Raw genomic sequence first — 12,013 nt, forward strand, 5'->3', positions numbered from 1 at the left:
ACGGAACAGGTGGCTTGTATGGTTTAATAGGAATGACAGTGGGTTCCTCCTTCTCAGGCTTCTTAGCTTCATCTTCCAAACCCGTCTTCTCTTGAACTTCCTCACTCAACTCTATAACCTCTTTTGCAGTGTTCTTTTGCTCAGTTTCTTTTGCTCAGTTACCCTCCTTGTAGGCTCTTGCAGTTCTTACCGCTCCTCAATGAAATGGCATTGATATGCCCTTAGGATTTGGTTCAGTTTGCCCAGGAAGTTGGCCTGAAGGTTTAGAGAGGTGGCTTATTTGTTGGGCTAGTTGGGTCATCTGACTCTCCATCAATTTATTATGAGCAGTGATTTGTTGGAGAGAGTTGTTGAAAATTCATTCTGCTTGGCTTGGTATTCAACTTGCTTAGCCTGAGAGGAAGCTAAATTCTCCATGATAGTCTCAAGGTTGGGTCGAGAGGATGATGATGAAGGGTTGAATGGTGGTCTTTGTTGGAAACCAGGTGGCTGGGAGTAGTTGGTGTGTGGAGGTTGAGGTTGGTTATTTTTGTAGGAGAAATTTGGGTGATGCTTCCAACCTGGGTTAAATGTGTTTGAGTATGGGTTGTTTTGTGGCCTTGTTTTGTGTTAAGGAGGGCATTGACATGCTCAGTTCCGCGCCCAGATTATTATATTGACACTCGGTGAAAGAGTGACCTTGCACTTCACAAATCTCACAAATAGGCGCTGCTGGTCCGCTACTCAACTGATCAACTTTAGCTGCCAAAACTTGCACAGTGTTAGTTAAAGTAGCAATAGCATCAACCTCATACTTACCTCCCTTTTTAGGGGCTCCACGAGATATACTCCAGTCATTCAGGTAATTGTTGGCAGCCATATCATCCAACAATGTCTTCGCGGCTTCTGGAGTTTTTGCCATGAAAGTACCGCCAGATGCGGCATCAATAGAACTTCGAACTTCATGCTTCAGACCATTGTAGAATGTCTGAATCAGCAACCACTCAGGAATGCCGTGGTGTGGACACTGCCTTTGCAAAGCCTTGTATCTCTGCCATGCTTCGTAGAGAGACTCCAATTCATGTTGTTGAAAGCCAGATATCTCGTTTCTGAACTTGGAAGTTCTCATAGGAGGGAAGAATTTGTAAAGGAAAGCCTTCTTCAGTTCTGGCCATGTGGCAATCTTCCTCACTTCTTCTTCCTTAAACCATTCCTTTGCTTCGTCCCTGAGAGAAAAAGGAAAAGCACAATACCGAATTAAATCGTCAGAAACATTAGTTAATTTCAAAGTATTGCATTTTTCTAAAAAATTAGCCAAATGATCAGTAGGGCTCTCTTTGGGTGTTCCCGCATAGGAATCCTGTGAGATAAACTGGATGAATTGTGGCTTGAGCTCAAATGATTGGCAGCGGTTGTCGGTCTGTTTATGGTGGTGGTGGTCTCATCGGGCATAGCATATTCCCGTAGAGACTTTGGTGGTGCTTCGTCTCCCATTGTTGGTTCTTGTTGTTGTTGTCTTCTTCGACCTCCTAATCTCCTTGCTGTAGCTTCGATCTCGCGATCAAGAGTAATCAGATCTTTGGACCCTTGCTACGAGTACGCATGCAACAAAAAGACTGAAAGAAAAGAGATCAAACAGCAAATAGAGTGACAATGATCGAACAAAGACAGTTTAGCCAAATAAATCAAAGATAAACTAATCTAATACCGTTAGCCCCGGCAACGGCGCCAAAATTTGGTAGGCGTGTCGCGCACCTATCAAAAGTAATTACCTAACTAACTTCCTAACTATGTAGCAGAGCAAGTCAGGGTCGAATCCACAGGGACAAACGTATCAAACACTAGATATCTTGACTCAATTAACTAAACGAGTGACAAACAATGATGAAAAGGGTGTTGACTAAGACTAACACTAAACTACGATATTACTAAGAACACACAAGATATAATCAATTAATTAAAACATCTAGAATTAAGCATCACCACTAGCATGACCAATACATGAATAATTTCCATCCCAAATATATAATCAAGAATTCAAGAGGAGTAATGCACCCTATAATTACCAAAGATCTCTCCCGAGTACCAATGGCTACTCTAAACAAGCAATCAAACCATTCCCATAGAATCATGCAAGAAAGAGGCATTAAGCATAGCATCACAATTAAATTCCTAGCAATCCTATCTAACTATTCCCATAGAAGAATTCATCCATTGATTGGATCAACAAAACCATCTAGAATTCAATTCCCATTGAAAATAAGATATACGGAGTCAAATCAAAATCACCTATCCCTAGTATGATAATGAGATAAGAACAATCCAATCAAACAAGAACAATTGATCATATAAACTTGGGATTAATGGAGGAATTCACATATTAAATCATTGCTAGGGTTTTACTTAACCCTAGATTAATAGACTACTCACTCATAATTGAGATAAAAAGCAAATAATAAACAAATTAAGAGACAAATAATAATGAAAGGAAAGAAAAAAAAAAGAAAACTTAGTCTTTACTTGAAGGAATCAAAGCGTAGTAATCAATGTTTAACAATGGAGTAAACTCAAAAGCTCTCTAAAAAGTTATAAAATGTATTCTCTAGTAAAAAGGCGTAGTTTTTAACTCTAAGAAAATAGTATTTATATGTCTCGTAAATCCGGCGCAACACGCGCTCAAAACAGCAAAAAGATCGTCCCGCCCGACCAGTCGGGCGGATTTCGCTCGGTCGGGCGGTCGTCAGGTCTGATGACTCTTCGTCGCGCCTGGCCGGGCGCCTTTCAGCACAATAGTCCTTCGCCTCGCCCGACCGCCCGGGCGGATTTCGCCCGGTCGGGCCCGCATGTAAAATTCGCCTGGCAGCTTTAATCTTCTAAAATTGGCTAAGTAGCATTCGCCCGACCGCCCGGGCGGATTTCGCCCGGTCGGGCGCGGGAGCAAATTCTCTTGGAACTTCAGCGTTCGATTTCTGACTAAGTAAGACTCGCCCGACCAGCCGGGGCAGATATCGCCCGGTCGGGCGGTCATCAGGTTTTTAGGCAAATGTGAGATTTTCGCGCGTCCCGACTTCATGTCTCATGTAGCGATGTCAAGGATTAGGAATTGCACCAAAATATGCTATTTCCTACAAAAGTCAATCTGAAAACACAACCACACTACAAGACACACATTAGTACTAAAAAGGGCTCCGAAGAGCGCAATTAATACCAATAATCCATGGGAAATGGGGGTAAAATTCTATATAAAATAGACATATCAAACTCCCCCAAGCTAGACTTTTGCTTGCCCCTAAGCAAAACCTGTCTGAAAATCAACAGTTCAAAGCATCAATAGTAGTTTCACCCCATCATAAAATTCTTGAAATGACAATAGATCGAATCCAAACACACCACAAGTCATAATCGATAAGGTTCGACAAAAACAAATACCAATCAGGGATAAGAATCAATGAGAGGCCACTAAATATGCGCTGCAAATCAATGAGAAGGATCTCACAAGGGGACTCACCACTCATTTGTAAAGCACTCTTCAAGCAGTTAAAATGACTGCTTCTTTCCATCCCCAGTACCCGTCCCTACTCTCACACTCGTGTGTTTGAAGGGTGATATATGGCGCTCAATTGCTCCACTTCACCAAGTTAGTCCATAGGCTTGTATCATCTCTCCACATCAGGTAGTTATACATGCAAACAAATCATATGACTCAATTAAGGTTGTAATGGGGCTTAAGGTGTTAGGTGTGGCAAATATTTGGGAATGTGGTGCTTAAGGTAGTGAAGTATTACTATAACTTTTGAACGAACATCCCACACATCAAATAAATTGCAACACAACTATGACCCATTTTTCTTTCATCTCACCTCCTTTATTCTTCATATAACCCAAGTAATGACTTCCAATATGACATAATCCAAATGAGACCTCTCTCTTAGAATTTTTTTTTTTTTTTTTTTTCAATTTGATTTTCATAATTGCTCTTGGAAATCTTACTTGTCATGTTTTTAGGAGTTCTCTACTTTAGCTACTAGCTAATGAGGATAGAGAATAATTTCTTTTGCACATGTAATCAATCATATTTGTTCTCTTTCTTGCAATCTTTTCATTCATACCAACAACCAATTTCATAATCCACAAGTTAATCAACCAAAAATTCCTAAATACTTCACTACCAATGGTAAAGAGACGTATTTTTGGAAAAATGAGGAGCTCATAATGTAGTTGTCAAAAGAAACAGGCTCAGCTCAGAGTGGTTAACTAGGGGAAATGAATGCAGGGAAGGTTATTTGGTCTTTTGGTGCAAATTCCTACGTGAGTCATAATCATTTTTGTTTAGACATTGTATAACTAATGCATCAATGGAGAGAAAACACAAGTTCTAGCATCCCTCATGAAGTGGGCATACACACAAGAAAAGCATGACGTTAAGGCACAGAAGCTCACAGTTAAGCCTAAACATGCTTGCAGGACATATAGAGTGCCACAATCTTGATTCTTATCATAGATCTAAGTACAGTTATGCCATGCCTTGGTGATCAATCATTGTTTCGTGTCCATCAACAATCCAAAGTCAAAACAGCATTATGATAGCATGGGGCACAGGGAAACAACTATTCAACCTTGACTTTGATTTTTCTCTTTATTTTTTTTTTTCAGCAGACTTCACACATCATACATAGTGAAGACAACATGGTGAAGACAAAACAAACCAAAAGAAAAAGAAAGAAAGAGAAAGAAAAGAAAAACACACAAAACACACCAAACACACAAAGAAAACAATGCTAAACTGAACTACAAAAGCTGTAAACTACCTAAGAAGTGATAGAAGATACCATATGTGCAGTGAAGTTCCTCCCCCAAGCTGAACTTGGCAATGTCCGCATTGCAACAAGGAGAAGACAAGGAACACGGCCCTCAGTCGGCAATCATCAGTGAGATCAAGACTTGTCTCCAATAATTCATCAGACAGAAATTGTGAAAAACTAACTCCAGAGATCTCATCGAGTATGTCAATCTTGCAACATGTGTGCTCAAGCATAGGGGACTTAATAGCATTGGTTAACTTAAAAGTAATAGTATCATCACCAACACTAAAAGTCAGAGAGCCAGATTTTACATCAATAACAGCACCAGCAGTACATAGAAAAGGTCTACCCAAAATAATGGAAATTTGACTATCTTCTTCCATATCAAGTACTACAAAGTCCACAGGAATATAAAATTTTCCAACTCTAAGAGGGACATCCTCTAAAATACCCAAAGGATACTTCACAGATCGATCAGCCATCTGTAAAGTAATCTGTGTGCACTTTAAAGCACCCAAGTTCAGTTTATTACAGACAGATAAAGGCATAACAGATACACTAGCACCTAGATCACACAAAGCCTTATCTATAAACAGAGCACCCACATGACAAGGAATGGAAAAACTACCAGGATCTTTTAATTTGGGTGGAATTTTATTTTGCAGAACAGCACTGCATTCTTCAGTTAAAGCAACCCTATCTATCCCACCAAAATCTTTCTTTTTAGTTATCATATCTTTCAGAAACTTGGCATACACAAGTACTTGAGAAATTAAATCAGTGAAAGGAACTGTTACCTCAAGATTTTTGACCATAGACATAAATTTACCAAGTTGTTGATCGACCTTTGATTTTTGCATCCTATGGGGGAAAGGTAGTGGTGGAGTAGGAGAATCAGTAACCTTCTCCTTGCGTTTCTCTGCGTCATCCACTTTCCCGCGCTCAACTTCAGTTCTGGAGCTATCCTCACCTTCATTGTCATCCACAGCATCTTCTGAACTGGAGGTATTGAATCATCAGTAGGCATAGGTGGGGCATCATATTGTGTACCGCTTCGAAGAGTGACAGCATTAGCGGTTTCTTTAGGAATTGGTTGCCCCGGCAGATGACCTGGTTGCCTTTGTGCATTATTTCCAGCCACCTGAGCAAGTTAAGTCTCCAAATGCTTGGTGGTGTTCTTCAGCTCCTTGATGCTCTCCTCATGATTTTTCTGCATAGAAACCATCATTTTCATTAGATCAGACATAGTAGGCTCTTGAGAGCTGTTATTATGAGGAGCTTGCTGCTGATAGCCTTGGGGTGAAGGCCTATTGAAACCAGGAGGAGGGTTCTGAGGAGCCCCTTGATAATATGGTTGTCTAGCAGCATGTTGTGGTGGATTTTGATGTGGTGGTTGGTAGGAAGATTGTGGTGGAGGTTGAGGATTTTGGACATTGTTGCTCTTATAGGAGAAATTGGGGTGATCTCTCCAACCTGGGTTGTAAGTGTTGGAATAGGGGCTGTGTGGTCTCTGCTGAAAAGCATTGGCATGCTCCATCTGATTCAGATCAGGTTGACTGTAGGAACAATCATGACCAAAGTGGCCTTGAATACCACACACTTCACAAAAGGAGGAAGTAATAGGAGCCATGGAGGACATCGCATTAATACTCATGGAGGAGTAGTGGACTGCGAAGATTTCAATGAGTCCATCTTCATGCTCAACTGTGCTACTTGTGAGGACAACAAAGCATATGCATCAGCATCCAACTTCTTCTTGGTAGTAGTCCTGGAGGAGCTATGATCATTCGCTGCTAAGTTAGCCAGAAAATCGTATCCTTCATCTACCCCTTTATCTAGGAAGACACCCCCTGCAGATGAATCAATCGTGCTCTTGATATGAGGTTGTAGACCATTGTAGAAGGCTTGGGTGATGAACCACTTATCCAAATTGTGGTGTGGACATTCTCTCTGCAGATCCTTAAACCTATTCCATGCTTCCTTCAATGTTTCATCGGGTTCTTGTTGGAAGGTGGCAAGCTTGTGTCTTATTTCTGCAGTTTTGGTGGGAGGGTAGTACTCTTTCAGGAATGCTTCAGATATAGCACTCCACTCAGTTTCATTAACATCATTCAGCCACTTCTTGCCTTGTCCTTTAGTGAGAATTCAAAGACCATGACCTTCAACTGATCAGGAGTGACCCCTTGGTGCTTAACGGTACGACAAAGCTGTTGAAACCGTTGTAAATGATTTGCAGGGTCTTCAGATGGATGGCCACCAAACTGATTCTGCTGGATCATGTTGATGAGGCCAGGCTTGATTTCGAAGTTGACTGCTTGTATATCAGGCATAGTAGGGCCTGTGGGAACATTGTCAGGAGAAGGTACCCCATAAGATTTCAGCAACTTAGGAGGCATAATTGGTTCAGTTGGTTCTTCCGTGGCTTTTTCTGATTAGCAGACTGCTTTTTCTTCTTTTGTGTCTTCTTGAGCTGCCGGATGGTTTTCTCAAGATCAGGATCAGTCTGAACTGGAGAACCTGTTCTTTTAGACCTGGGCATAAAAGAAACAAAGAAAAATGTGCAGTGAGATGGCCTCAATTGGAACTTGAAGTTCCAATGAGACAGCAGAAATAGTCAAATAATTAATCAGAAAGCTATAGAAACTAGCCGTCTCCCCGGCAACGGCGCCAAAAACTTGATGTGTTTTAAAATATACCGCAAGTGCACGGTGTCTGTTTGGCAGAATCTGGCAAATACGGGTCGATCCACAGGGAGAGGAGTTCTACAGATTTATGTTCAATTATCTAACTACTTCCAGAGAGGAAATGATTGAGTAATTAATAACTAAACTAGACTAAACTAGAACGCAGAAAAATGGGAATTTATCAAATAATTAAAGGTCTAGGGCAATCGATCGGTCCACCATGCTTATACCAGTTTAATCAATATAATATAGTTCAACAACACTTGGATTGAGGTTCAAATAAATGAAGTATTTCGCTAATCCTTGGTCAGGCATTAACAACTCCTAGATTAACATATGCCAGTACGGTCGCTCAACATAATCAAATCTACCTATTGTAACAAGCCTCTAATGAATATGATCTTTCGATTCTAATTCTTATTAGCTAAACAAACTCATGATATTGCGCAATTACATGAATTAAACAAGTATAACAAATCAATAGGAATTATTCTAATTCAATCCAATTATTGAAGAACATCAAACCACAATCAAAAAGGTATAAACATGGCTTCCCTCTCTAAACCCTAGAAATAGACTACTCACTCATTATAACAAAGAACTCAATAAACATGATCAAAGTAAAAGAATTCATTAAATTAAAGAAAGTAAAGAAGAATACCGAATGATTCAAGAACAATGAAAAAGGAAATCGACGATCTATATAATCTTCCAATGTAAAAGTTCAACAAAAGTAGAGAGAATAAACTAAGTGTTTGGCCCTCAAAACGTAGAAAATAAGATAGGTTTAACGAAAATACTAAAAACCTATTTATACTAATTACAAAACCGGCTAAAAAAACCCGAAAAATCGCGTCCTGAGAGTCCGCCCGGTCGACCGGGCGAAATCCGCCCGGTCGGGCGACGGTGATCAGAAATTTACGACAAAAGAGAAATTCCGCCCGATCAACCGGGCGAGCCCGCCCGGTCGGGCGCGTAAGCGGTTTTCTTCGTTTGTTCGCCCGGTTGGCCGGGCGAAATGAAAGGTGGAAATTTGAAGTTTCGTGTTTCGCCCGGTCGGGCGCGTAAGCAGTTCTAGCTTCCATTTCTGCAGCAGCTAAGTCCGAGGATTCGCTTGGTCGGGCCACACCGCCCGGTCGACCGGGCGGAATCCTTTCCTTGGCTTTTTCTTCGTGGAATCCAACCGAAATGCTTGTGTGGTTTTCCGGATGCTCCTTGGACCTTGTGTGAGTGCTAGACTTCCGTGTCGCGACTCAGATAAATGCACAAAATGCCTAATCTGCATCAAAACCTGCAAAATACGACAAGAGCTCCAAACACATCAAATCCACAAGAAAAGAGCTCAAAAGAGCCCAAATCGACTATCAAAACTAAGGGGATTAGAGTAAATAATCGATAAATGATGAACACATCAGAATTTCAGATGATTATTGATATTAATAATGCTGAAAATTTAGCAAAATAAAAAATTTAGGCCTGGACCCTCCAGACCCTCTAGACCCTCCAGACCCTAAGGGTCCGAGTCAGGGTCCAATTTTTTCAGACCCTTTGGGTCCGGGTCCGGGTCTGGGTCTGCAAAAATATTTAGGGTCCGGGTCTAGGGTCCAGCTGGACCCGACCCAGACCCTACCTTTGCCCATCCCTATTTATGATGTTGATAAGTTCATGAGCAATAAGGTAATTGTCTGATAGTAGTCTGTCTGGAACAAAAGCATTCTAATAGGGGGAGACAAGGGTTTTTAAAACCGGCTTGAGCCTGTTTGTGATTACCTTCGAAATTACTTTGTAAATCACATTACACAAGCTGATTGGCATGTATTGACTAGCTTCCTCAGATCTTTCAGTTTTAGGAATCAGGCAGATATTAGTACGGTTCCATTCCTATAGAATAAACTCTGTGGAGAAGAAGTGGGATACAGCTTGCCAAATATCTTAGCCGACTATTGACCAGTACTTCTGGTAGAATAGCACAGGAACTCCATCCGGGCCGGGAGCTTTGAGGCTCCCCATTTGAAATACACTTTGCTTGACTTCGTCTTTGGAGTTTGGCTTTATTAACTCCAGTTGTTGCTCATGAGTTACTTGAGGAACTAAATGTTGAAGTGTGGAAAGTTCTCCCTAATAGTCGTTGCCATGATGAGCTTTTTGATATATACTAGTAAAGTGATTTAGTAACTCCTTTTGAAAGTCCTCTTTGTTTGAGAGCCATCCTCCTGTTGGACTCTTGAGCATAAGAATCTCATTCCGGTGCCTTTTACGCTTTGCTTTTCTAAAGAACCATTTTGTATTTGAGTCCTCCCATGCTCTCCATTTACTTTTAGCTCGTTGCTGCCAGTATTTTAGTTGTACATCTAACTTAGCTAGAGTTACGCGTTTAACTTCTTCATCAATATTTCCCCTATTGTGTTGAGGAAGACTGGCTTGAATTTCACCACATCGATCTAAAAAATCCTCCCAGCGAATATTGTGCAATTCTTTGTAGTTTTTGCTCCATTGGAAGAGCTTGTATCTTACCTGGCGACTTTTCTGAGCGACCTTGAACATCGGGGAACCATTGATAGGTAGGCGCCAGTGCTCTGATATGATGGTTGTGATTTCCTTAAAATCAAGGCACCAAGCTTCCATTTTGATTGGTGTTTTTTTTCTTATTGGTAATTGGTGAAGTGACCAGCAAAATTGGACTATGATCCAATACCAGAATACGTAGATTCAGGAGTGAGGCCTCTGGGTATTTGTGGAACCAGTTTTCGGTGGCATACGCTCGATCCAATCTCTCATATATTCGATCTGATTCCGACCGGTTATTGCACCATGTGTATCTTTGTCCTTGAAAATTGACTTCCGATAGCCGCATTTGACTCCGCCATATTGAAAAATCTTCTTTTCCTGGTATGTGATCTGAGCCTCCCATTTTCTGATCAATAAACTCAATTTGATTGAAATCGCCCATAATGACACTGTCTAGCGTGTTTTGGGAGAGCCAATGCACTATTCTTTCCCATACCTCTCTTTGAGATTCAAGGTAAGGCGATCCGTACAGCAAAATAAGGTTCCATATATATACATTAACATCTGCTACATCCTTGTTAGTACAAGCAAAATGATTAGTAGAACTACTACTATTCTAGGATTACATCATTACTCCAAAATAAGGCTAGGCCACCTGCATTATTTATGGAATCAACAGTGGCTACATTTGGAAATCCTAGATACACAGCTAGTTTATTAATAATAATATCAGTGGCCTTGGTTTCAGTCAGGAAGAGAATTTGAGGCAGGAATTTGCGGACCATCCATCCCATAAACGGAATTGTAGGCGAGTCCGCTGTCTTTAGTCCCCTACAATTCCAAGCTAAAATCTTCATGTAGCCTCGGGAGACTGTTTCGGCCCAGTGTCCAAGCCTTCCTCTCCGAAAAAAATCATGTATTTGAATTTCTTAAATTTTGTCATTATTTCCTGCCTCTTATTAGAAACCCACTTATGGAGGTCCAAGGTTACCTCATTCACAAAATTCTCAATTATGGGTTCAAATTCTTCAAAACTTCTTTTTTTCTCACATAGCAAAGCCTGCACTACCACTCTTTTGGGCCTCGGTGGGCGGCTTGCTGCCCTACTTGGAGGGCAGCTGAATTTGAGCTTCAGATTTTTCCTTTGCAAGGGATGGTGGGCTAGATATAGGAAAGTCCATACCTTTTTTTGGGCTAAGTTCATCTTCCCGGTTGTGGGGGCTTCATTCTGCTTGTTTAAGTTGAGCTGAAGAGATTCTTTTGGGCCCAACAACTTTTTTTTCTCCAACTCCTCATGACCCGAGATAATTGGGGAATATTTTAAGTTGAGCGAATTCCGACGCCGAGAGGCCTGCAACCGCGGAGTGGAACGAACTTGAGGACCCCGTTTGAACTGAGGAGTGAGAGCCTGGTATTTGGAGTGGGTTTGTGGGGATAGAGAGATGTTTTTAGATAGTAAAATGCTTTGCAACTCATCCTAATCAAACTTATTATTTATAGCAAAAGGTTCGAAGGGTGGGGTCCATCTGAGGGCGGCATTATCTTCAGAGTTGAAGAATGAAGAGAAACTGGAGAACCTAATAAGTTTTCCCATGAGATACGCAATTCATCATATTCGGGTTATGAAACGATATCAACGAATTTTGGATTATTCATAAATAAATCAAGTTTAAGATTAACATAGAACACACCCAAAATTGATATTTATGGTGACTACGTATCCTTTCAAAAAAGCAAGTTGAGCAACCATATAGATTATAAGAGCTTGTTTGGTTAACCTTCAAATGCATGGGAAATTAGAATTCTTAGGAAATAAGTATATGTGTTGTTGTTTGGTTGACAAAAACATGGAAAGTAGAACTTTTTAGGAAGTTCTATTTCCTACAAAATGAAAGAAATAACTTACCTAAGCCTCCCTAGGTAAGTGGAAATTCTCATGAGAGATACAATTTCCCATATTCAACCAAATAAAAAAAACGTAATTCCTAGGAAGTAAAATTTCATGAACAATGCAAATTCATGAAAAGTTATACTTCCCAA

General features: G+C 40.7%; 1 protein-coding gene and 2 non-coding genes across 3 annotated transcripts; 2 read left to right on the forward strand and 1 right to left on the reverse strand.

Annotated features, from left to right (window-relative positions):
* Positions 1-989: 989 nt before the first annotated feature.
* Positions 990-1,096, forward strand: LOC125497260 (small nucleolar RNA R71). The gene has a single exon (XR_007273889.1). It is a non-coding gene; the product is annotated as a small nucleolar RNA R71 (small nucleolar RNA).
* Positions 1,097-4,783: 3,687 nt separating this feature from the next.
* On the reverse strand, positions 4,784-6,318 carry LOC130591171 (uncharacterized). The gene is made up of 2 exons (XM_057394106.1): positions 6,026-6,318; positions 4,784-5,780 (listed from the first exon to the last, which is right to left on the reverse strand). Exons 1-2 carry the CDS (start codon positions 6,316-6,318, stop codon positions 4,784-4,786), a joined length of 1,290 nt encoding a protein of 429 aa, XP_057250089.1.
* A 390-nt stretch (positions 6,319-6,708) lies between these two features.
* LOC125497191 (small nucleolar RNA R71) lies at positions 6,709-6,815 on the forward strand. The gene has a single exon (XR_007273826.1). It is a non-coding gene; the product is annotated as a small nucleolar RNA R71 (small nucleolar RNA).
* Positions 6,816-12,013: the final 5,198 nt, after the last annotated feature.

This window comes from Beta vulgaris, chromosome 4 (genome assembly GCF_026745355.1).
Source record: "Beta vulgaris subsp. vulgaris cultivar EL10 chromosome 4, EL10.2, whole genome shotgun sequence".
Taxonomy (NCBI): Eukaryota; Viridiplantae; Streptophyta; class Magnoliopsida; order Caryophyllales; family Amaranthaceae; genus Beta; species Beta vulgaris.